This window comes from Saccopteryx bilineata, chromosome 2 (assembly GCF_036850765.1).
Source record: "Saccopteryx bilineata isolate mSacBil1 chromosome 2, mSacBil1_pri_phased_curated, whole genome shotgun sequence".
Lineage (NCBI taxonomy): Eukaryota > Metazoa > Chordata > Mammalia > Chiroptera > Emballonuridae > Saccopteryx > Saccopteryx bilineata.
This window is the reverse complement of record NC_089491.1, coordinates 207,420,441-207,448,078: the sequence shown is the minus strand read 5'-3', so window position 1 is coordinate 207,448,078 and position 27,638 is coordinate 207,420,441. Positions and strand designations below refer to the sequence as shown.

General features: G+C 36.7%; 1 protein-coding gene across 5 annotated transcripts in view; it reads left to right on the top strand.

The window, feature by feature from the left end:
* TMPRSS15 (transmembrane serine protease 15) overlaps positions 1–27,638 on the top strand; it is a 161,681-nt gene that overhangs the window by 64,487 nt on the left and 69,556 nt on the right. For all 5 annotated transcript variants that reach the window (XM_066254928.1, XM_066254926.1, XM_066254927.1 and 2 more), the window contains 5 exons: positions 152–302; positions 3,148–3,283; positions 11,521–11,610; positions 14,465–14,590; positions 25,039–25,179. In XM_066254928.1, coding sequence (XP_066111025.1) covers positions 152–302; positions 3,148–3,283; positions 11,521–11,610; positions 14,465–14,590; positions 25,039–25,179 — 644 coding nt within the window. The remainder of the gene's footprint in view (positions 1–151; positions 303–3,147; positions 3,284–11,520; positions 11,611–14,464; positions 14,591–25,038; positions 25,180–27,638) is intronic.

Below are 27,638 nucleotides of genomic sequence, written 5' to 3'. Positions count from 1 at the left end.
TGTTGGGGGACTTCTTGCCCCGTCTCCAGCAATTCCCTTAACCCAAGGAAACAGTGAGTATTTCAAAGACACCATAAGCTATAGAAGAACCAATAAATGTCTTTGTTCTAATGTTTAGAAATTCAATAATTTTTGCTTGTTTCCAAACTAGGTATTACATGTATGGTGAAAATGTCTATAAATTAAGCATTAATATCATCAGTTACCAAAACATGGAGAAGATAATTTTCCAAAAGGAAGGAAATTATGGGAAAAATTGGAATTATGGACAAGTAACAATAAATGAAACCACAGAATTTCAGGTTGGCAAAATATTTTGTGTTTTATTATTATGTATATGTATTCTAAAAATAGTGATACAATTATAGTTTATGGTAATATAATGAAAAAAATAGTTTATTTTCTAAATACAGCCAAGTCATTTTCTCTACTTTCATAATCTATCTTCTTTTAAAAAAACTTTAAGTGTTTCTATTTTTATTTATTCATTAACTCATTAAAAACCACTTATTGAAGGACAGTTATGAGTACTATGAATGTTCATGTACGTCCTCACTCAAAGAGTTAACAAAAGACTCACTACTCAAAAAGTTAAAAATGTCATAAAATCCTTGGAAACCTGTAGGATATTTTAGGTTTGTTTGTTGGGGGGGGGTTGCAATTTTTTTAGCACAATCTGTGTCCTCCTATGCCCTTGCCTGCTTAACTAAGACTTTCAATTTTTTACAAACACCACCTAGATCAGCCCAGCATTTTCTAGGCAATATCTTTTCTTATTAGAACATCCATACCTACTGGTATTCATCTACGCCAGGGGTCCCCAAACTACAGCCCGCGGGCCACATGCGGCCCCCTGAGGCCATTTATCCGGCCCCCCGCTGCACTTCCGGAAGGATCCCTCTTTCATTGGTGGTCAGTGAGAGGAGCACATATCACTTGTTATGGCTAGCAGTGACAAATATGGAACTGGATATTGACCATCTCATTAGCCAAAAGCAGGCCCATAGTTCCCATTGAAATACTGGTCAGCTTGTTGATTTAAATTTACTTGTTCTTTATTTTAAATATTTTATTTGTTCCTGTTTTTTTTTTTTAACTTTAAAATAAGACATGTGCAGTGTGCATAGGGATTTGTTCATAGTTTTTTTTTTTATAGTCCGGCCCTCCAACGGTCTGAGGGACAGTGAACTGGCCCCCTGTGTAAAAAGTTTGGGGACCCCTGATCTACGCCATCCTACTCTGACTTTATCTCCATTCATTTTCTTTAGAAACAAATTCCATGAGCTATATCACTGGGAAATCTCCAATCATTTATTTCACATTAGGGTGAATTAATTTTGCAGATAACAGCTTAATATGTTCTGTTCTTAAGGGTGTTTGCAATTAAAATATAGGGTAGTAAAGGCTAATAATTTGACCAAATTGACAGTTTTTTAATTGGGTAACTTCAGACAAGAAAGTGTAACTTCCAGGCAGTCTGTTTGGGGATAGATATTGTCATCAGAAGCTTCAGTTTTTTCCTATGACTTTGTATAAAGCAAGCGATAATCATCTGTATTTCTCTGATCTTCAGATTCTATCCTTTAATTCTGTGAAGTTTGGTTTTTGTTGTGGTTGTTTTTTTTATCCCATGTTTGAGTGTTTCCTGATAATTCAAGGAAGGGTAAAAGAAATGGGGCCTCAAGGGAAGGCAGAGATAGCAGAAGCTGGAAAGTGAGTAAGTACTGCAGTGGTCAAATCTGACTCAACTCACTGAGCATGTTTTGTTTTGTTTTGTTTCTTTTAAGTAATAACAGGAACAATTTTTTCAAAGTTAGCTCATTTTTCAGAGTGAGAGCGTTAAATTCTAAAAATGTTTTGATCTTTTTTTTTTTTTCCTGAAGCTGGAAACGGGGAGGCAGTTAGACTCCCGCATGCGCCCGACCGGGATCCATCCGGCATGCCCACTAGGGGGCGATGGTCTGCCCATCCGGGGCGTCGCTCTGTCGGGACCAGAGCTACTCCAGCGCCCCGGGCAGAGGTCAAGGAGCCATCCCCAGCGCCTGGGCCATCTTTTGCTCCAATGGAGCCTCAGCTGCAGGAGGGGAAGAGAGAGACAGAGAGGAAGGAGAGGGGGAGGGGTGGAGAAGCAGATGGGCGCCTCTCCTGTGTGCCCTGGCCAGGAATCGAACCTGGGACTTCCGCACGCCAGGCCGACGCTCCACCACCTGAGCCAACCGGCCAGGGCCTAAATGTTTTGATCTTGGTTTTGCCACTTTATTGTGAAATCTTGCACCAATCATGTTAATTTTTAAAAAATTCATCTTGTATTACATGAAAGAGAAAAAAAAATCCTTTTTTGGAATAATGCCTGGCATGAAGTAGGTGGAATGTATATATAAAATTCATGATTGTGTAATAATGTTGGAAATATTAAATAAGATAATGTATATATGACATGTGCCTAGCATAGCAATGAGTAGAAAACATACTCAGTTTCTTTCTTTTCTGTCCTACACAGTAGAGGATTCAGAAAAGTCCAGTTAAAAATATTCACTGTCCCTAGAAACTTAGTATGTTTCATATGACTTTAGACTTTTCTCACAAGTCTGGGTCTGTGTTGTTTTGTTATCACCCTCACAAAGTATCTCACACCGGCTCTCCAAGGGAACTATAACCTGTACCAGTTGGCCCTAAATTATCATAGTTTCCCCTGCCCCCCTCTCCTCCAATTTAAATGACCTAATCACTATATATTCTCTTCAGGGCTTACATGCTCTGAGAAGGCAGACAGCTACTAGGATTTCTAACATTGCTGCGGGAGAATGTAGGAGAAATTTCCTCACCCCTGTCAGACATTATATGTGCACGACAGATAATGGAGTATGATAGCATCATCAGAGAGAGGCAGAGACAAACTGTGGCAATATTGGCTAACTCAGAAGGAAGACATTATTGAAAATTTAGGTTAGTGTGAACACTAAACACAGGAGGTGGACTCAGCAGAAGGATCTTGAGAAACATCAGTCTTTCCCTGTGCAGTTAGTAACTTGTTCTCAGATGTTTGAAGATGGCTGTATTGATTCTCCAGAGAGTACTGGGCCACAAGAAGAATCAAATTAGGGAATATTAGAGTAGAATAACTTAATATGTTTCTATGCATTGCAGGTTTCTTTTAATGCTTTTAAAAACAAGCTCCTGAGTGATATAGCATTGGATGACATTAGCTTAACACATGGAATTTGCAATGCAAGTCTTTATCCAGAACCAACTTTGGTCCCAACTCCTCCACCAGAACTTCCTAGTAAGTAACCTTAACACATATTTTCATTAATTAAATCATTAATATTTTCAGGTAGATAATTTTTTGGCTTATTTCCTTATCTCAGTCTAATATTTTTTCACTAGAAATCAAAGATTTTAAAATATAAGTATATTAGAAGCCAGTAAAATATTATATGTTATATACCTAAACCCAGAATGAGAATCACTCAGTACATTTTTTTTTTTTTGTATTTTTCTGAAGTTGGAAATGGGGAGGCAGTCAGACAGACTCCTGCATGCTCCCGATCGGGATCCACCAGCACGCCCAACAGGGGGCGATGCTCTGCCCATCTGGGTTGTTGCTCTGTTGCAACCAGAGCCATTCTAGCACCTGAGGCAGAGGCCATGGAGCCATCCTCAGCACCCGGGGCAACTTTGTTCCAGTGGAGCCTTGGCTGTGGGAGGGGAAGAGAGAGACAGAGAGGAAAGAGCGGGGGAGGGGTGAAGAAGCAGATGGGTGCTTCTCCTGTGTGCCCTGGCCAGGAATCGAACCCAGTACTCCTACACGCCAGGCCGACACTCTACCACTGAGCCAACCGGCCAGGGCCTCAGTACATTCTTATACATCATATTTATGACAATTTTAGTGATTTTTCATTTTTAAAATGATGAAGGTGCTGATATTTATTTTGTTTTCATTAGAATATAAACTAATTCTGTATTGGCCATGTAACATGGCCTATAGTCTTTGTGAAAAAAGCATTGATTCTCAAAGCTTTCTTAAGGAGTAATATTAAGATTCCAAGAAGAATTTGGTTGAGCCAGAAACCCACCCAACCCATTTCCAGAATAATTTAATAATAATGATTGGGCCTGGACTTTGAATATACAGACCTAGATGACCCAAAAGAGTTTTGTCCTGAAGTGGTGACTCCTTAAAGCCTTGCAATATGCTCCCTTCACGGAGACACTAACATGTCGTTGTTAAGCAGTGACCAGGGTTTCCAGTGTCCCATGGGTTCTTTCACTCAAAAGAATAACATGGAGCCTGAGTCTCCCTGTGTTCTGAAGTTAAATTAGAAATACAACATTTAAGAAGCAAAAGGACATCATTGTTCATCCTATCCATGTGAGAGGAGACAATGACTTCATATCACATTCAGATGATAGGATTTGACAGAAAAAAATCACAATGATAGTGATATCAAACACCCACTGTCCTTTCATTGGAATGATTTCACTGCATTGTAGCTTCTCCTGTGAAGACTTCCCTCTTGTCTTTGAAGCATGGTGGCTGGAAGCTGACCTGGCTCTGCAGCTTCTCTGTGCCAAACTCTATGGATGCTTTTGCTCTGTCAGCGAGCTGAGCTTATGACAAGCACTTTCTCCAGGTCCCATTTCCTTCCAAGCACAACTTGAAAGTTCCCATATTCACATCAGCAAGTCAGATGGGAAAATTATCCAAGTTTGGTCCTACTTCTAAAACTATATATTCTTCTGCTTTCCAATCCTTAAGTAAAAAAAAAAAAAAATCCAAAAAAATTTTTAGATGAGTTGTGTTAACTCAAAAGCTCTAAAGATAAATGACCAGTGTTTGAAAACACATAACAAATGAACAGCTGTTAAGATGAAGGTAGCATGAACATTATCATACTGCTCTCATGGGACCATTTCCCACCAAAATGCTAATTTATAATTACTGTCTTATGTATCAACATATTGAGATGCTAGTAGTGGTTGTACATAAATTCCTCAATATTTCAAATACTCATTCAAATTTTATAAATATCTGCTATGTACAAGATACCACATGAGAAATGGAAGATATGTAACATTAACAATGGGTACATGAAAAGATGAATAAATATAATTTATATGAATAAATACTAAAAGCAATATATAATTACATGTCCCTAAAAGTAATAAATGAAAGAAGTAAATGATAGAGGACTTCAGAGAAGACCAAGTGACTGGAGAAGACTTTAAAGAAGCATTAAGATTAAGAGGCCAAATACAGGAAAGTACCATGCATTCAAATTTAATTATATTGGCCACAAACATGTATCAAGAAGTAAATTTTTTGGCCCTGGCTGGATAGCTCAATGGTAGTGCATCAGTCTAGAATGTGGAAGTTCTGGGTTCAATTCCTGGTCAGGGAACACAGGAGAAGCGACCACCTGCTTCTCCTGACCTGCTCCCCCATCTTTTTTTTTCTCTTCTGCAGCTATGATTCGATTGGTTCAAGTGCATTGGTTAGGGTGCTGAGAATGGCTCTATGGCCTGGCTTCAGGCCCTATAATAGCTTGGTTACCAAGAAATGGAGCAGCGGCCCAGACAGGCAAAGCATTACCTAAGGGGGGCTTACCAGGTAGATCCCAGTCAGGACACATGTGGGAGTCTGTCTCTGCCTCCTTGTCTCTTAAATAATAATAATAATAATAATAATAATAATAATAATGAAAAATAAGTGAATTTCTTGACACCAAACTCTGGGTCTAATTCACCTTTGTTTCATGAATGTCTGACTGGTTACTGATATTACATAATAAATGGATAATGAAGAAAAATTATTTTATTTTATTAGATATGAACTTAACCTCCCTCTCTCTTGCTCCTTCTCATCTGTATATTTTTCTTGAGATTATGAACTTGTGTGTGTTTTTCTGAAGTGAGAAGCAGGTAGGCAGAGAGACAGATTCCTGCATTGCCCTACCAGTATCCACCCAGCATGCCCACCAGGGGGCGATGCTTTGCCCACCTGAGGCATTGCTCTGTTGCAACCAGAACCATTCTAGCGCCTGAGGCAGAGGCCATGGAGCCGTCCTCAGTGCCCAGGACAACTTTGATCCAATGAAGCATTGGCTGCTGGAGGGGAAGAGAGAAATAGGGAGAAGAGGAGGGGTGGAGAAGCAGATGGGTGCCTCTCCTGTGTGCCCTGGCCGGGAATCGAACAGGGACTTGCACACATTGAGCCAATGCTCTACAACTGAGCAAACTGGCCAGGACCTTGCAATATGAATATTTTTGTCAAACAAAATTTGATATAGAACTAAAGCTTGGAAATAATGATGGAGATGAAAGTGCGAAAAATATCATCATGAATACAATTATTTGGGCCTTGTAATATTGTTTAAAAATTATTGCCTCACTTTATTTTGTGTAGGTATCTTGCACTTTACCTGCTTATTGTCTGAAATATTTTGTGCAGCAACAAAAAGCATTATAATTATTAAAATCACTGCAGGTTTGATAAATAATTCCTATGGAAACCATGTATTAGCAATATCTTGCTATTTTGACATTAGAATTATTTAAAACAATAGTTTCTTTGTAATCCTTTCTGCCAGCATGTTCTTCTATTTACCAGTATGTGGTCAAAAAGAAGAATTTTCTAAGTGTAAAAAATATAGTCATAGGTTTGATATTTTAAAAGTAGCAAAATCTCATTACCTAAAATAAATATTTGAGATAATCTTTGTATATAATATCTTACATATAAATATAACTTTAAATATTATTTCTCATTTTAAAACTGTATCTATATAATCTATACAGTCCTCATATCTATTTCATTCAGAAAGAAAGATAACACCTCAATGTCAAGGAAGTATGATATCCCTGCGTATTTTAACAATAAAGAAATTATAACAGTAGAATAACACATCTGATTTTAAAATATAAACTTTGGAATTTTCCCAGAGTGTACTTGTTCCAGTTTCCAAATGTTTCACTTCAAGGCAATATTTAGCACAGCAGAAAATGTTAATTACCATCAAATGCATTCTGAACAATTTCAATCCAATGCCATTTGCAATTGGTTCAATGAAATTCTTGTTTGAGCTGAGCTTTTCTCATTCCAGATGACTGATTTGTTTAAGCAGAAATAAAAGAAATTCTTGGACAACTGACTAATAACCTTCTTTTAGCTCTTATTGAGCATTTAAATAAGAAAAGAATTCCAGACAAGTAACTGACTAGAACAGACCATTTTCCTCCCTTGTTTCTAGGGATCCATGTTGAGCTTAGTCAAGCTAAATGTAAGTTCAGTTTTCATAACCGCAGGAATTCTTCCATTTTGATTTCAATCGCTCTACATTGTTGCCCTAAGACAATGACACAAATCATTTAAATGTGGAGATTGTATTGAGAACAATTTAAAAAGAAAATATTTTATTACACAAACATCTTGCCATTTTGGAGCACAATTGGGGTGATCCATAAGACACCTACAATAGAATAGGAATGTACAAAAAGAAACCCACTTTTTAGTCCCTTGGCTTATTCCTTTGGCTGTTATAAGTAAATAAGATAAAAAAGGACAAACATAGTTTTAGCTATTTTAATAATCATGCATTATTTCTACAGTTATCTTCTATTTGGCCATTCTTAGGCCATTTTCCATTTCCAAAGACAAAATTAAAGTTAATTTGCAAAGTTTTGTATGTTTGATATTATACTGAGAGCTAAAAGAGTCTAACTTCGGTTTTTCATGTAGAAATGAATCAGTAGTCATCGACCTCTCTTGCAGTTGTTGGCTATATTGCAGCAGAACTGCTTGCTTTTCATATTTTTATTAGTGTGACTTGATATTCAAACCCCTAGAGAATGACATATTAAGTTTACTCATGTATTTCTGTATCAATATGTTTGTAGTTGCTTTATTTTTGTATCTTTTTACCTTTAAAACTAATAGCCTATTTATGACAGCTATCATTGGCTACATTGCTATTAATTACAAATACAACTTAAGCCACAAGAAATGAACATTTGAAATTTATTGTCATAAATTCAGTAAAAATATTGCCATCCTGATTGGACATTATAACCTGTTAATAGAAATATAAATTTTCATATACTGAGCACAGATTTTGATGAAGAGTTTATGTTATAAACTAAATTTCAAAAATGTTTTTCATAATACTATACAACTATGTATTATTATGATAATTTTTGTTTTACCAAATATCTTTCATTGGAACCCTTTTATCACAAATGAAAACTGGGTTCTCCTGCTTTTCATCATATAATAAATACCTCCACATTGACACACATCTCATAGATGCCAGAGACCCCAAAAGGCACAGTAAGAAATTAATCAGAATGCAAATCTTTGAGAGAAGAGCTCCAAGAAAAGAAAAATGAAAGAATTTAATGACTGTAAATGCATAGAGTTCCTTGTCCTGGACAGGTTATTTAACTCTCTTCTTCTGAGTGGAAATGGTTTACCTAATAATATAGCATGACTGTGATATCCAGAATTAAATTTCATGAGGCTTTGGCTCCTCTATTAAGAAGCACATGCTACATTTCCATTATAGTAACAGCACCATTCAAATAAATCCTGTCATCAAATGTAGACTGGCTAAAGGGCTTATGTCAATTCCCTACACTCAGTTCTATTCAGAGTAATTGATATTTCTTATCAAGATCAGAGCTACATCTTTCTGGTTAGTTATTTTAGATGAAATTATATTTTAAATGCATTTCAAAAGTACTTCTAAATATTTTTAAAAGAATTGATTTTCCAAGACTCCTGTTTAGTGGAGAAATACTACATAAACTATCCGCCTTGACAAGCATAACAGTTACACTTGACAACATTTGGGTTCTGGCTGTGTTTAATCAAGTCCCACATACTCATTTACATATAATATGCTGGTGAATGCTCAGTTTTGTAAAAATTCAATTCATTCTCTACAACATCAGCTAGAAAGAGAATGTGATTTTGAAGAAATTTTGCTATTCCTTAAACAGAGAATGATTATAAATTCAACAACAACAGCAAATAAAACAAAAAACTCCACTGGCCACACTGGCCACAGCTAAACTTGTGACCTTGAAAGATCTGGTTTTCCCCAGTCTTTAATCTGTAGTGTTGTTCCATCCCTGCAGTTATACTTTCTCTTCCTTGTGAGTTTTGCTGAAGATTGAAGGAAGCATTCAGGGTACTTAGAATTATTAAAATTAAATTAATAGGAGTGAAGAGGTTGTAGTAGAGTCTTCTACAGAAACCTTTGTGAGACAGTCACACAATCAAAAACAGGAATAGCTGTTGTAGGAGCATATGATGCCCTTAGCCTCTCTCACCCTTTCCAGGTAACAACCTGCCCTTATTCCCACTATCACTCTGTATGGCTCAAATATCTTTTTCTACACCCTGTGTACCATGCTTTCCTCCTTCCCAATCTATCAACAATTGACCTTGTTTGTTAGTGCTTTCATTTATGTTCCCTTCTCCCTCCTTCGCTCTGTCTTTACCCATCTAAGGATATGTCATATACCCATCTAGTACCACATGTTGAAATTTAGTCTAAACTCTGCCTGTGGCTTAGACCAGATGGTCAAAATGATTCAGAGTTTAATCAACCAAACAAGAGATAGTAATATGCTGTGGAGTGAGCTTGTGATGAACTGAGTTGAAGTTTTGACTTTGACACAAAGTGAAGGTGTACAGTGCCAACAAGTAACTGAATGCCTCCAATGCTCAAACTGTCCACTTAAAATAGAAACAATACTAGTAATTACCTAATCCATGCATATACATTGAAAACCAATACTGAATATGCCAGGTAATATGTACGCACTTTTCATATATTATGTCTGATTTTCACAACCCTGAAAATCTCTAATATATTGATATATCATTTAATGTATGTAAAAACAGTCTCAAACAAAAAAATAACTGAAGTGATCATTTTAATCCACCAGCTCTAAAACATCTTCCTTTTATATACCATGTTCTTTCTGCAAATGAAAGTGTATTTATGGAAATACTTGCAAAAGAAAAGTTCTTTTTTTTTTAATTTATTCATTTTAGAGAGGAGAGGGAGGGAGGGAGGGAGGGAGGGAGGGCGGGAGGGAGGGAGAGAGAGAGAGAGAGAGAGAGAGAGAGAAGAGGGGGAGGAGCAGGAAGCATCAACTCCCATATGTGCCTTGACCAGGCAAGCCCAGGGTTTCGAACCGGCGACCTCAGCATTTCCAGGTCGACGCTTTATCCACTGCGCCACCACAGGTCAGGCGCAAAAGAAAAGTTCTTATAAAAGGTTGTATTATTCTTGCTAAGCTCACCTGGGTCTAAATTAGTCTGGCCCAGGAGGACATACAAGGCAGATCAGTGCTCCCACCCAGCATAACAGGATAGGTTGGCAATGATACCACCCTCAAGCCACAGCAACTGTTCTCTGCCTCATCAAACACATTCTGAACCCAAATCTAAGAGTCTTATTACATACAAATTTGAACGGTGTACATGGCTTTCAAAGGCTCTACATAAATAAGATAGATGATATGTAAAAGAGGAATCAAAGAAGAGGGTATGACTGAGGAACTGCCATAGGTAGAGAGACATTTAATTATCCCTCCTAAATCTGATTCTTTATTATTGGGAGTAAATAATTCCAGTGGAGATCCTGCTTTAATAATAGGAAAAATATATACTTTTCTTGGTTTTCTATATTCTTCAAATTGGATTACTTTTATGACTTAAAAGTAAGATGATAATAAAAATGAGAATTGGGATACTAAGTGTAGTTTATGGATTTTTGTATTACCTTAAAATTTCCTGCTAATAAGCAAGAAGATAAATATATAAACTATGTTGAGAATTTCATCAATGTAATCTCCCTATTTAAAGCATCACCTTTTTATGTGAAGAATCTGTATTCTATTTTGCTGACAAATTTTCATTACGCTCAGTCTTAACTTGACTCCTGGACAATGTTGGGTAACAGATCACTCTACGACAATTAAAAAGCAAATTGGAGCTTCAGCTTAGCTCTCTTTCCAGACAGTCAAATATCTCAATAAACAGGATGATAAATATTCCCCTCTAAAAAAAAGTAGAAAAAAGACAAGGAATAAAAACAAGTGACAAGAGTAGTGATTTACTAGGTCCTTCTCATAAGAGAGTGGAAGATACAAGATTTGTTCTATTGCAAAGAATCATTTTCTCCTTTATTACATATGGTTAATACTTCACTCATGCGCCTATTTATAAAAGATATTTCCATTCCCAAATAATTTTGGAAAATGCTGTGTACTGTTATGCCCTCTTGGAGATTCACAAAGAACAGAGGAATATTTAAGGTTTTCAGACATTCTTCACTAACAAGAACTATTTACCTGTATTTTTTCTTAACTTAACTTGCAAGTTATTTCCATACACAAACTCTAAAATTAATCTGTCAAAACTAAGAACTGCAATTTTCTAACAAATAGTATTATCTCTCCAAAATAAACATTATGTTACTAATGATTTTCCATTGTTTTCCTTTTCAGCGGATTGTGGGGGACCTTTCGAGCTGTGGGAGCCCAATACAACATTTACCTCTATGAACTTTCCAAACAACTACCCTAATCAGGCTTTCTGTAAGTCATTTCTTTTCCAGGCCATGAGAAACAATTATATCTATAGTTTCCCCTTGACATAGCAAAGTAGATTACAAATTTGTTATATCTGGATACATCTGCCAGGTTTATGAGATTGTTCATTATAATGATAACAGCAAGAATAACAACATTATTATTTTTAAGCAAGTATTTCAGGCCAGGCACTGCATTAGTGCTTACTATCCATTATTTTAGTCAATCTTCACAATAATTCTTTGAAACAGGTACTATTATAATTCTCAAATTTAAAGTTTGAATAAAACCAGTAAGTGGAAGAGCCAACCTTACTCCAAATCACACTCTTTGGGTATACATATAATGCTTATGGTGTATATAACAAGTTTACAATTTCATAGAGTAAAATCAGTGAAAAGTATAAATAGCAAAGAGCTAGTTGTGATGTCTATACCTTTCGTACATAGATACTAGATTTAATACAGTAGCTAGAGTGATGTGCCTAGATTCCCAGTATAAAAGACGAAATAATAAAAAGTCATAAAAGGAAATCTAAGTCTAGTAAGGTGAGTTAGCTAAAACTTCACAAAGCCTATCATTCTTCCTAAATAGAAAAGTTCATTAAAGCTGGGTAGAGATTGTGTTAAAGATGCAGATTCCCAGCCCATCCTACAAAGATTCCACCTTGGTCTGGGAAACAGATATGGTTTTTCCATGGTCATACCTCATTAGCACCACTAAGATCTAAATGTCTTCTACCAGTAAAAGAAATGCCCCACTGAAAGTTGGAAATGTGTTGCTAGAAAATGTCTGCTTTTCTTGCTTCAAATGATACAGAGATAAGTATCACTTTCATAGAATGATAGACTCACTATTAGCCTGACCAGGTAGTGGCGCAGTGCACAGAGTGTCAGACTGGGATGCAGAGAACCCAGGTTCGAAACTCTGAGGTTGCCGGCTTGAGCAAGGGCTCACCAGCTTGAGCACAGGGTTGCAAGCTTGAGCATGGTATGACCCCCATGGTTGCTGGCTTGAGCCCAAAGGTCATTTGTTTGAAGCCCAAGGTCAACGGCTTGAGCAAGGGGTCACTCGCTCTGCTGTGGCCCCTCCATCAAGGCAAATATGAAAATGCAATCATTGAACAACTAAGGTGCTTCTCATCTCTCTCCCTTCCTGCCTGTCTGTCTCTATCTATCCCTCTGTCCCGTCACAAAAAATAAAAATAAAAAAAATAGAGTCACTATTATCGGGAGCTATCTGATTCAAAAAAATAATAATAAGTAGCCATTAATCTAATTTGAACTCATTTGGAGAACCAGAGAGCATCATCTTTAGTTCTCATTAAGTCATTTTAAAAACATATCACTTGTACAAAGTAACGATCTAAAAAAACTTGAAAACCAGTGAAACACTGAAAGAACAATTTGGATAAATTTGTTAAATGTAATGATTTATTCAACCAGCACTTTATTTGTTAGGCACTGAATAAATAAAGGCAAAACAAACATAATTCAGTCTAGATGAAGGTTCAGGTAAATTTTCAGGCATTACAAAATGTCCATGACACTGTTATAATGAGGACAAAGGCAGAATGCAGTGGAAGGAGGTGAGAGGTAGACAACACACAGGCAGTATAAAAGTAAGGATATATAATTTTTTTTTTTGAAATATTCAAGCAAAATGAAGGAGTGGTAATAAATGAAGTTGAGGTGGAAAGGAATTTCACACCATGTTAAGCAGCTTGGATTTTATTCTGATAGCTCTGGGGAGACTTCAAATGGTTTACATAAAAATAGTAATAAAATCAAGCTTGCATTTTAGAATAATCCATCTGGCTTGTATGATCAGACATAGATGGCAAGGGGAGAGCCATCAGCATCACCAATTAGGAAATGAAAAATAACAGTGACTTTGACTAATATAGTGGCAGTGAGACTCAGAAGTAAATGAGATCAATGGATGTAGACAGTAATTTTGGCTGGCCTGGATGATGGATTAGCTGTGGTAGGAGGAAGGAGGTCAAAGAAGATGTGGAGGTTTCTGGTGTAGACAACTGTGAGTGGATGATTAGTGGTACCATTTACTGAGACAAGAAGAGAAATGAGTTTAGGAAGGAAATAATTCTGTATTCTGTTTATTGCATGTTGAGTTTGAGATACATACATCCATACACAATATATAATTGGATAAACTTATCTACTTCTCAAGAAAGTGCAGAAAATACAGACGTGGAAGTCATTACTGCGTTCACGAAATGATCTTCCTTAAGAGTGAATGAGAACACATTCAGAATGAGGAAAGGGCCCAGAACAGAGTCTAGAGAATGAACTGTCTAAGGAATCAATGAAGAAAATGGAGTGTTTACTGATACTAAGCCTGGTAATTTTGTTCTGTTGTGTTTTGTTTTCAAAACGAACTACCAGTAAGCAACCTGTATAAATAATGGTGAAATTACTTAAAGAAATAGTAAAGTTTTCTAGCCCAAAAAACTGCATATTAATTACCTCATTTCCCTCTAAATTGAACCATGGAAAGTGAAACTAGAATATTAATATCTTTGATATTTATAAAATTTACATTGTAGGAGCAAAATACTACTTGTAAACTTTGATTAAAGTATTTTATTTTATATAAAATAAAACAAATTTAATTACAGTAAATAATTTCAAATAATACTGAAATTTCACTATAAATATTCCTGATTAGACCAGTATATTTCCTCACACACAAATAGTAAAAACCAATAGTTTGGAGTATTAGTTTTCGAAAAATGGAAAAAAAACTTTGAAAGTGTTTCAAAATTTTCAAGAGAATGTAGTTTTTAAAAGAAATAAAAAGAAATGTTCTGAACTACATGTTGTTATTTATTATTTTTAAGGTGTTTGGAATTTAAATGCACAAAAGGGAAAGAATATACAACTTCATTTCCAAGAATTTGACTTAGAAAATATAGCAGATGTAGTTGAAATCAGAGATGGCGGAGAAAATGATTCCTTGCTCACAAGTAAGTCTGCAGTTTAAATACTGTGAAGGTCGTATGGCTCAAGATATTGGACTGATAGCATTCTCAATGAATGTAGTCATTCTTTTACAACTACCAAACAGTAGAGTAACAAGTCATATTTTCTGCTAAGCACTTAATTTGGAAGGTATTTGCAATGATGATAGAATAATGTTCTTTTTGAACATTCTTGGAAAACCAAGATTAATATTTTTGTGTCAGCAGCTCCTACTCTCTGGTGTTAATTCTCTACAATACGCATTACACCTTAGAGACTAAGAACTAAGGATATCTACCGTATAGTTTTCTATGCAATATGTGCACATCAGGTGTTCAAAGATAACTATTAAGTTAAATTTCATTTCTAACTTAACAAAACAAATTATGTTTGTCTTGAAAATTTCTTGAAATAATTTTTATTTTATATTTTATTATTTTGATTGCCTATGTTTCTAGTAAAAGCTGCTTCTAATAAGTCTCTGAGAAGATTAAAAATTGGCCAAATTTGATTTTCTCCCACAGTCTACTGATCATTAATTTTTTAAATAAACATGGGGAAAATGTACTCTTCTAGAGAATTTTTTTTTTTTTTCCGAAGCTGGAAACGGGGATAGACAGTCAGACAGATTCCCGCATGCGCCCAACCGAGATCCACCCGGCACGCCCACCAGGGAGCAACGCTCTGCCCACCAGGGGGCGATGCTCTGCCCCTCCGGGGTGTCGCTCTGTCGCGACCAGAGCCACTCTAGCGCCTGGGGCAGAGGCCAAGGAGCCATCCCCAGCGCCCAGGCCATCCTTGCTCCAATGGAGCCTCGCTGCGGGAGGGGAAGAGAGAGACAGAAAGGAAGGAGGGGGGGGGTGGAGAAGCAGATGGGCGCTTCTCCTATGTGCCCTGGCTGGGAATTGAACCCGGGACTTCTGCATGCCAGGCCGACACTCTACCACTGAGCCAACAGGCCTGGGCCTAGAGAAAATTATTGTACTTAGATTATAAAAATACATGTTGACCTGATAAAAATCTATCCATCAAATATACTAGCTAATATCTTATTTAACTGATATCCATGTTTAAGAAAGACATACCCATGTATAAAACACACCTTAATTTTGGGGCCCAAAAGTTGGAAAAATAAATGTATTACATGAAGTTATTGAACTCAAGTTCTATGTATCATAAAATTTATACAACTCCTCATCACTGTCAAAACTACCATCCATTATCTTGTTCTCCTCTGTGTCTGATGACAAATCACTATCTTCAACAATGAATGCAAAAACAAGCAAAAAAAGAAAAAAAGCGGAAAACCCAAGTACAAAAATCTACAACCATTGTATAAGATGCACCCAGTTTTTAGACCCCAAATTTTTCACAAAAATATACGTCTTATACATGGGGAAATATATCTCTAGATAACTCATAAATTAAGGTATGAAAATGTATTAATATAAATGGTCAACTGGAATGCATGAAAAACACACTTTACAATAAAGGCATTTTATCTAACTAGTATGAGTGCTTTGGACTCATATTAACCATTTCCTATAAAATCTAGCCTAATGCACTCAGGTTGCAATTACATGAACACTACGACCAATGAATGAAGACTGCAGAATGCATTTTCCTGTGGGAGACTGCAAGCTGGCAAAGCCCTTGAAATTTTAGGCTTAGCCAAAGGCTAAATAAATTATTCCCCGACACCTCCATATTGGCTATGAAGCTGAATGTTTGTATTCATCCCATCCCCCCACTTCACTTGCTTGCTTAAGTTTCTAGAAGCACTTTACATGCCCTTCTTCTTACCCTTTGTTTGTTCTGATGTTGGTTGATTTCAGTTATGCAGGATGAAGGGTTTCTGTACTTGGGAGAATTCTTGGGTTGCCTTGAAAATGTGACTTTATATCAGGGATACCTTTCATTTGCTAATGATGTTGTTCTGCCGTATAGATAAAGCAGTTTGAAGGTGGAGACTCGCTTTTTGCAAGCTTTCTTGGCATTGCAAAGAGACGTCCTGATCCCATCCTTTTTTCTCTCTGAGTTTATTTCTTCATTCCATACCGTTCTCACTCAGGACCTGGACAATTACTAGCCGCACTGTCCACAGCACTTTCCATAGTAATGATGGGGCAGAGGGGTGGCGAGGGTTCCCCATCCATAATAATCCATCACCTGTTATGTGTGTTCCTTCAGGAAAATTCTACGAAGTTCTAAAATACGAGCTTCTTGTGAGAGGATTTTTAAAACTACACATGAAACAAATAAGTAATGAAAGAATCAGTGGGCCCAGAAGATTAGTGTAAAAAAAATTGAGGGATTTCAAATTTGATTTTATTATGTACAGATATAAATACACTTTGGATAATTTTCCCAGTTTTTAGTTATATTATCCGTCTAACAAAACCTTCAGTGTTCTCATGATCTAAGAAAACTGTTTTTTTATGATTTTAATTTGTGTTTACATAGATTCAAGTGTCCCACCAAATATATCACCCCCCACCCCCTTATTCCCCTTGGCCCCTCCATGACCCTCCCCCCCAATGCCTTCCCCTCTTCTTTCCAGGATTTGCTGTCCTGTTCTCTATAATGCTGTTATGTATATATAATCTCATTAACTTCTTTCGCTTCTCAGATCCCATCTTCTCATCACCTTTCCCTCTGTTCACTTTCCCTCTGGTCCCTTTGATGCTGCCTCTGCCTCCGTTCCATTGCTCACTTCACATTGTTCATTGGATTCCTCAAATGAGTGAGGTCATATGATATTTTTTTTCCTCTCTGCCTGGCTTATTTCACTTAGAATAATAGTTCCAGATCCATCCATGTTGTTGCAAAAGGTAAGATTTTCTTCTTCCTCACGGCCACGTAGTATTCCATTATGTATATGTACCACTGCTTTTTAATCCACTCGCCCACTGACAGACACTTGGGCTGTTTCCAAATCTTGGCTATTGTAAACATTGCTGGAATAAACATGGGGGTGCATTTCTTCTTTTGAATCAGTGATTTGGTATTCATAGAATATATTCCTAAAAGTAGGATAGCTGGGTCAAAGTGCAGTTTATTTTAATTTTTTGAGGAATCTCCGTACTGCTTTCCACAGTGGCTGCACCAGTCTACATTCCCACCAGCAGTGCAGGACGGTTCCCTTTTCTCCGCACCCTCTCCAGCACTTATTATGTGTTATTTTGTTAATAAGCATCATTCTGACAGGTGTGAGGTGATATCTCATTGTGGTTTTAATTTGCATTTCTCTAATGATTAGTGATGTTGAACATTTTTTCATATGCCTATTGGCCATCTGTAGGTTCTCTTTGGAGAAGTGTCTATTCATTTCTTTTGCCCATTTTTTGATTGGATTATTTATCTTCCTGGTGTTGAGTTTTACAAGTTTTTATGAATTTTGGTTATTAACCCCCCTTATCAGACGTATTGGTGAATATATTCTCCCATTGTGTGGGTTGTCTTTTTATTTTGTTAATGGTGTGTTTTGCTGTGCAAAAGCTTTTTAGTTTCATATAGTCCCATTTGTTCATACTGTTCTTTGTTTCACTTGCCAGTGAAGGTAAATCAGCAAAAATATTGCTACGGGAGATATCGGAGAGGTTATGGCCTATGTTTTCTTCCAAGATGTTTATGGTTTCACGACTTACATTTAAGGTGTTTTTTTTTTTGTTTTTTTTTTTTGTATTTTTGTATTTTTCTGAAGCTGGAAATGGGGAGGCAGTCAGCAGTCAGACAGACTCCCGCATGCGCCCAACTGGGATCCACCTGGCATGCCCACCAGGGGGTGATGCTCTGCCCATCTGGGGTGTTGCTCTGTTGCTACCAGAGCCATCCTCAGTGCCCGGGCAAACTTTGCTCCAATGGAGCCCTGGCTGTGGGAGGGGAAGAGAGAGACAAAGAGGAAGGAGAGAGGGAGGGGTGAGAAGCAGATGGGCACTTCTCCTGTGTGCCCTGGCCGGAAATTGAACCCGGGACTCCTGCATGCCAGGCCGACACTCTACCACTGAGCTAACTGGCCAGTGCCACATTTAAGTCTTTTATTCATTTTGAGTTTACTTTTGTGAATAGTATAAGTTGGTGATCCAGTTTCATTTTTTTTGAAAGTACCTGTCCAATTTTGCCAACACCATTTGTTAAAGAGACTGTCTTTACTCCATTTTATGCTCTTACCTCCTTTGTCAAATATCAATTGTCCATATAGGTGTGTTCTCTGTTCTGTTACACTGATCTGTATGCCTGTTCTTATGCCAGTACCAAGCTATTCTGAGTAAAATGGCCTTTAGTATAACTTGATATCAGGAAGTGTGATACCACCCACTTTATTCTTCTTTTTCAGGATTGCTGAAGCTATTCGTGTTCTTTTTTGGTTTCATATAAATTTTTGAAATATTCGTTCTATATCTTTTAAGTATGTCATTGGTATTTTAATATTGAATAGTAACTGCATTGAATTTATAGATTGCTTTGGGTAATATAGACATTTTAATGATGTTTATTCTTTCTATCCATGAACACGGCATAGGCTTCCACCTGTTTGTATCTTCCTTGATTTCCTTTATCAATGTTCTTTAATTTTCCAAGTACAAGTCTTTAACCTTTTTGGTTAAATTTACTCCTAGATACGTTATTTTTTTGTTGTTGTAATAGTGAAGGGAATTGTTTTCTTAATTTCTCTTTCAGACAGTTCATTGTTGGTGTATAAAAATGGCACTGATCTCTGAATATTAATTTTATATCCTGCCACCTTGCTGAATTCATTTATCAGTCCAAAATTTTTTGACGGAGACTTTAGGGTTTTCTAAATACAGTATCATATCATCAGCAAATAATGATATTTTTACTTTTTCTTTTCCAATTTGGATGTCTTTTACCTCTTCTTCTTTTCTGATTGCTGTGGCTAGGACTTCTAGAACTATGTTGAATAAAAGTGGTGAAAGAGGGCACTCCTGTCTTGTTTCTAATCTTAAGGGGATTGCTTTTAATTTTTGCCCTTTGATTATGATGTTCGCTTTTGGTTTGTAATAGAAGGCCTATATCATGTTGAGGTATGATCCCTGTATCCCCACTTTGCTGAGAGTTTTGATCATAAATGGGTGCTGGATTTTATCAAATGATTTTTCTGCATCTATACATATTATCATTAGATTTTTGCCCTTTCTTTTGTTCATATGTTGAATCACATTGATTGATTTGTGGATATTGTACCAGCCTTGTCTCCTTGAATAAATCCCACCTCATCATGATGTATGATCTTTTTTTATGTATTGCTGAATCTATTTTGCTAATATTTTGTTGAGCATTTTAGCATCTAAATTCATCAGGGATATTGGTCTATAGTTTTCTTTCTTCATATTGTCTTTGCCTGGTTATGGAATCAGTATCATGCTTACTTCATAAAAGGAGTTTGGAAGTCTTCTCTCCTCTTGAATTTTTTGAAATAGCTTGAGAAGGATAGGAGATAGTTCTTCTTTGAATATTTGGTAAAATTTGCCTATGTAGCCATCTGGTTCAGGACTTTCATTTTTTGGAAGTTTTTTGATAACTGTTTCAATCTCATTTGATGAAATCGATCTGCTTAAGTTTTTTGATTCTTCTATATTAATTTTTGAAGGATTATATGTTTCTAGAAATTTGTCCATTTCGCTTAGTTTGTCTAATTTTATGGCATACAGTTCTTCATAGTATTTTCTTACAAACCTTTTTATTTCTGCTGTGTCTGTTTTTACTTCTCCTCTCTCATTTCTTTCCTTTTTTCTTCAGAGACAGAGAGAGAGTCAGAGAGAGGGATAGATAGGGACAGACAGACAGGAACAGAGAAAGATGAGAAGTGCAATTTTGTTCGACACCTTAGTTGTTCATTGATTGCTATCTCATATGTGCCTTGAATGTGGGCCTTCAGCAGACAGAGTAATCCTTTGCTCAAGCCAGCAACCTTGGGTCCAAGCTGGTGAGCTTTTTGCTCAATCCAGATGAGCCTGTGCTCAAGCTGGCAACCTCGGGGTCTCGAACCTGGGTCCTCCGCATCCCAGTCCAACATTCTATCCACTGTGCCACCTTCTGGTTAGGCTCCTCTCTCATTTCTAATGTATTTATTTGAGTCCTCTCTCTTTCTTTCTTGGTGAGTCTGGCTCATCTATCTTGTTTACGTTTTCAAAGAATCAACTCTTGATTTCATTGATTGTACTTTTAGACTCTATGTCATTTATTTCCACTTGATCTTTATTATTTCCTTCTTTCTACTTCCTCTGGGTTTCACTTGATGTTTTTTTTCTAGTTCCTTTAGATGCAGGGTTAAATAGTTTATTTGAGCTTTTTCTTGCTTCTTAAGATATGCCTGTAGTGCTGAGAACTTCCCTCTCAGGACTGCTTTTGCTATGTCCCACAAATTTTGAGTTGTATGTTCATTTTCATTTGTTTCAAGGAAATTTTTGATTTCTCCTTTCATCTAATTGTTAACCTATTTGTTATTTAATAACATGCTATTTATTTTCCAAGGGTTTGAGTGTTTTTCAGGTTTTCTATTGTAGTTAATTTCTAGTTTCATGCCATTTTGATGTAAGAAGAAGCTTGATATGATTTCAACCATCTTAAATATGTTGAGATTCATTTTATGTCCTAGAATGTGGTCTATTTTAGAGAATGTACCATGAGCACTTGAAAAGAAGGTATATTCTGCTGAATTAGGGTGAAAGGTTCTGAAGATATCTATTAAATCCAGTTGATCTAGTGTGTCCTTTAAGTCTGCTGTTTCTTTGTTAATTTTTTTTCTTGAGGATCTATCCAGTGATGTTAGTGGGGTATTAAAATTCCCTACTATTATGGTATTACTGTTAATCTCACCCTTTATGCCCATCAAAATCTGCTTTATATATTTTGGTGCTCCTATATTAGGTGCATAGATATTTAAAATGGTTATATCTTCCTGTTGGATTGCTCCCTTTATCATTATGCAGTGACCTTCTTTATACCTTACTATACCTTTATTTTAAAGTCTATTTTGTGTAATATAAGTATTGCTACTCCAGCTTTTTTTTTTATTTCCAATTGCATAAAATATTTTTCCATCTCTTTACTTTCCGTCTATGTGTATCTTTTGTTTTGAAGTTTGTCATTTGTACACAGCAAATGTATGGGTCCTGCTTTCTTATCCACGAAGCTACTCTATGTGTTTTGATTGGATAACTTAACCATTTACATTTAAGGTTATTATTGATATGTAGTTGTTTATTGCATTTTATTTTTTAAATCTACATTCTTCTTTTACTAGATTTTTCCTCCCTTTGTTCTATTTACAGAAGGCCCCTTAACCTTTCTTGTAGCATTAGTTTGGTTGTGATGAATTTTCTTGAATTATTTTTTTATCTGGGAAACTTTTTATTTCTCATTTAATTTTAAATGATAACCTTGCTGGGTAGAGAAGTCTTGGTTGTAGGCTCTTGTTTTGCATTACTTTTAATATTTCTTGCCATTCCCTTCTGGACTGTAATGTTTCTGTTGAGAAGTCAGATGTCATCCTTATTGGAGCTCCTCTGTAGGTAATAGACTGATTTTCTCTTACAGCTTTTAGTATTCTTTCTTTATCTCTTAATTTTTGTATTGTAATTATGATGTGTTGATGTTGACATTGTTGGGTTCATCCTTAATAGAACTCTCTGTGTTTCTTGAACTTGTGTGACTTTTTCCTTCATCAATTTAGGGAAGTTTTCAGCTATGATTTCTTCAATCAGATTCTCTATTCCTTGTTCTTTCTCTTCTCCTTCAGGAACCCCTATGATGCGGATGTTATTCCTCTTCATGTTGTCACAGAGCTCTCTTAAGAGTTTCCTCAGACATTTTGAGCTTCTTTTCTTTTTGCTGCTTTGCTTCCATCCTTTTGTTTATCTTGTCCTCTAACTCGCTGATTTGACCCTCAGCTTCATCCATCTTGTTTTTAATTCCTTCTAGTGTGGCCTTAATTTCTGATATTGAATTAGTCATTTTTGACTGACTTTTATTTATTATTTCAGTGCCCTTTTTTATACTTGCTATCTCTTTATTTATGTGCTCATTATGTCCATCAATTGTTGTTCTAAGATCTTTGAGCATCCTAACAATCATTATTTTAAACTCTGCATTTGGTAATTTGGTTATTTCCAGCTCTTTCAAATCTTTTTCTGGGGATTTCTCTTGTTGATTCATTTAGGTTGCATTTTTCTGATTCCCATTTTTTCTGTGTATAAGATGGGTGTGGTCACAGGAGTTTGATGGGTGTGACCTCTGTGTTCTCTAGATGTGGTCTATCTGCAGCCCACCACCCCCTCTTACACACCTTGGGCGTTCAGGCATGGGTGTTGCTGATGCCGGCCTGCTGAGGCAGTCACTACAACTTTTGCCTCGCCTTTGTGACTGGGACTGTGTTTGCCTCCCTGGGCTGCAAACCTTGACCAACATGGCCTCTGCACTACCCTTGAGGGCAGGACTATGCTCATGTGCCTAGGCTGCAAGCCCTGGCCGACCCTCAACCTTCGCCCTGCCCCTGCATGTGGGACTGCATTCACACATTTGGGCTGCAAGCCCTGGCCTGCCCCCTGCCTCTGTCCTGTTTCCACAGGCAGGACTGCACTCCTGTGTCTTGCCACTGCCTGCCCTCTGGCAAGCACTCAAATTGTGGGGGTGGTGATGTAGCTCAGACCTCAATACTCAATACTGTATCCCTGATGGCTCCCTGCTTCTAAGCAATTCTTTGCTCTGACTGCAGCAGGAAAGCTTCTCTTTGGCTAGTGACCTGCTTCCCTTTGCTGGTATTTCTGGTTTCAGGAAAACTATTCACTTTAGATTTGGGGAGTGACTCAGGCCAAGGGTTAGGGTGGCTATCCCTCAAAGTATTTCTCCCTGTGCCTCCAAGATTACACTCTCTTCCTGCTACTATGGTCCTCTCAGCTCTCCCTGTCCCCAGGTTCCCGGGTGAGTGATTGTAAAAGAGGTTTTCTGAACGGACCCTTTACAATGAATCCTGGGTCTGAGAAATCTGTCTCTTTCTCACAAACAGTATCCTGGCTTGTTTTGCAGCTAAATACTGTCCATTTGTCTCTTCTAGGCTCTGGGGTTGTAGGCTGGGGCTTTGTTCCTGGGGCCTAGGACCCTCCCCTCTCCACTGAACTCACTTTCCACCACATGAGTCTTTCTGCTCTTCCTACCTCGTTTCTGCTCTTCCTACCAGTCTCAGTGTGGCTTCTTCAGTGGTCCTCGGTTAAAGAGTCCTCTTAGTTTAGTCCACAGTTGGTTTTTCCAGATGATGGTTCTTAAAATTAAGTTGTAAACCACTTTGGTTCTGGAAGGTGGAAGTTGGTATATCCACCTACTCCATTGCCATCTCACTGCCACCAAAAACTGATATTTTGAAATCATTTCATCTCTTTTAATTATGAAAATTATTGAAAAATAAATAAGAATTCCATAAGGATCTCAGAATCATAGTTTTCAAATTTGTTGGTAAGAAGTTCTTTTGAAACAAAATTGCTGTTTTGGCCAGTTAGCTCAGTGGTAAAGTGTCAGGCTGGTGAGTGCATGTCCGGGTTCAATTCCAGTTCAGGGCACACAGGAGTAGCAACCATCTGCTTCTCCACCCCCTTTCCTCCCCTTTCTCTCTCTCTCTCTCTCTCTCTCTCTCTCTCTCTCTCCTCTACTCTTGCAGCCAAGTCTCAATTGGTTCCAGTGCATTGGTCCTAGGTGCTGAGGATGACTCTACTGAGGTGCCATCTCAGGTGCTAAAAATGCTTCAGTTGTGAGCATGGCCCCAGGTAGGGTTTTCCAGGTAGATTCTGGTCAGGGTGCATGTGGGAGTCTGTCTCTCTATTTTTCCTCCTCTCACTTGGAAAGGAAGATAAATAAATATATACATACATACATAAAACAAAATTGCTTCCAGGGATTCCAAAATATAAATTATTTCATAATATGAGCGCAATTTTAATTAACTAAGCCTCTATTGTTTAGTAAGGAGTATTTTATTATGTAAGCATTAAACCTAAGGGTTAGTGCAAAAAATTTTGAAAACCATCATTAAGGTTTATATAATCTGTTTCTAATTAATCCATCCTTCAGATCAGGTTAAGGATTCGGCTCACCTAAAATGTCAAATAATCTTGACCAAAATGACTAAGGGAGACTATAATTTTCATTGTTTTATAATGGTCTTTTGAAACAACCAAATAATTATTTTTCTGTGATAACATGAGTTTAAATAGTAATGGTACTAATCAGCCAAATAATGTATGAATAATCCATCATTAAATTATGGAGCCACAGAAACCTCAAATAATATTGAAAAAGATCAGTATAGAAGTTGGTTTCCAACAGGAAGTGTCCAAAATGTAAAAGAATGTACACTTTGCACACAACTGAGAAAAATGGTATTTTTCCTTCTCTCTCCAAAGGATCATCTGACTGATTCTTTTGTTTTCCTTTGGAGCAGCTGTGTACACGGGGCCGGGTCCAGTAAAGGATGTATTCTCAACTACCAACAGAATGACTGTGCTTTTTATCACTAACAATGTATTGACAAAAGAGGGATTTAAAGCCAACTTCACTACTGGCTACCGCTTGGGTCTTCCAGGTAAGTGCACTTGGATTACCTGTTGCATTGTAACTTCTGGAGCAAAAGAGTAAAAGCATATAGGACTTCAAGGCCTGAGTATAATTCAATGTTTGCATTCTAAAACACTCATTTTCCTTGTCATAACAAAGATTTTCTTTCTCCCTGTCCATCTATTTAATCACTATCTGAATTTGTTTAAAGCAGACATCCACACCATTTTTCAGCAGATCTGTCTGCACTCTTCTGATGTGTAAAGAGTTATGAATTTTATTCACCAAAAAGGTCATTTTAAACATTAAAAATGGGATTGTTGGTAGTGTGAGGAAGAAGGACTGTCTGTCACATTCCCTTTGCCAAGAACATTTTTAGAGAACAGCAGGGAGACAGGCAAGTGAGCTATTTGAATGCCAACAACATCCAATTAAAATATTAACATCATTAACTTCTTAGAGACAAGCAGGAAAAAGCCAGACTATGAAAGATGAAAAAATTTGAAGCTGAGTTTTGCTGGTATGCACAGCCCTCTTACCTTATGTTTTTATTATATCCATAACTTAATTAGGAGGGGATAAAAACCAAAATTGGTTCCTTCCTGAATATTAAGTCTATGATATGATTCTCTGAGAGAGAATCTACAGAGAACTTTTTCTTGCTTGCTGCTCCTCTTGGACTGTGATTTTTCTTGTGTTACTGCCCACACTGTGGTTCTCTCTAGGTACAAATATGTCAGAAAGACAGAATACAGGTTACCTCCTCCATCTATCTTTCCCTTCCATAGGAGATTGTGGTCAGTTTGTATTTACTTAGAGTGTCAAGAAAAGAGTAGGCTTAAAGCTATTATCCTCACCTTGCCTATTATATAATCCTAGGTCCATCTGTACAAAATAACTGTTTCTCCACTCACGACTGGCCTAGAACATTGACTGCATTCCAGAGAGTTATATGCTTTGAGTTTTATAGCAAATAGGGAAGTTGGCCTGTATCTTGTCTACCTTTGCCTTGAATAGAAGTCACAACAATTTTGAGAGTCTGTAAAGGGTGTGCAGGAAACAGACAAAGCCATAATTTGAAAAAAAAAAAAAAAGATGGACATTTCCAAAATAAAAAAAACCAAATGAAACTAACAGTGAAAGGTATTATGGGGGAGGGGAGGATTACATAATTCCTGGATATGATTAAAGTGACCTAAAAATTACAGTCTTCTTGTTATCTGTAAAATATGAATAAGGAGGAATTAGTGTTATGACTTTCCTATTTAAATTTTTAAATTGCAAGAGGAAAACATTGGGTTAAATTCCTAAGCAGAATAAATGTAATCATTTTCAAATATGTTAAAATCAGACAAGCTTTATATTTTGCTCATTTCATGATGAATTTTTAAAAACAGTATAGTGACATTTCTAAGTTTTTGAGGAAAAACTGCTGTATAATAAAAATCTATAGGCATCACTATCATTAATGTTTGAATGCAATATTTCTGTGCTCAGTTTTGCAAAGTATCTGAAAATAGAGTCATCAAATACCTAATACCTATTCTACTAGAAGGGAGGGCCTTCTGCTTTTTTCCAAGAATATTGTCATGGAAAGAGACTTTTGAAAAAAATTATTATAGTTTTAAGGAAATGTAAATGAACATTAAGACCATTTCAACTATAAAACGCTAATAGCTCTAACCAATTTTGAAGTAAATGTATTCATAAATCTAAACAATTGAAATAATTGTTGGACATCCCCTTACCTGCAAAAGAAAAAAACATCTAAAATTGTAGAGAAATGATGTCTTTAAATACATATTTTAAATTGTAAATGAGGAGGGAGGAAAGAAATAGAAAAAGAATAGCTTCTGAAAAGGCAGACAGCAACAAATGTCTTCCATTAAATATCTTGTACAGTTACTGGTTTTCATCATATCCTTATAATGAGATAAATAAAACACCAAGGATTTTGAGAAATATTATAAGCAATTTTTACTCAAGAGAAAAGCCAAAGAGCATAATATATTGTTTCCAATAAAAAATAAATACCAAATTTATGGGGTAGTAGTTGTTTGTATTTGTTTGCCCTTTAGCTAGATTTTAGCTGTTACGATGATGCTGTTTAGAAAGTGAATCATTTAGAGAAAATCCCCTTGGTTTAAGTTAGAGTGGAGTCTTCCATTACCATCACTAGGTAGTGAATATGCTGAGAATGTGCTTTTACATTCTTCCTTGACACGTGACAAATGTTGCCTGAGATCAGAAAATTGAGTGATTGAGTGGTCATCAGCACAATCTCCCAGAGAGATTTTTAACACAAAAAAACCTGAGAAGCAATTATAGAAACGGGGAATTGGCAGTGAAAGAAAATCAAGCTGGTAATGGAAAGAGAGGTTGGACATACAGATCTGTTTATACTGGTGCCCTGCTTTGCTGGTCATTGTGAAAAAGTATAAACAGGATATCATTACTGTTCAGCTTTTATGTGCTTCATTTATCTTC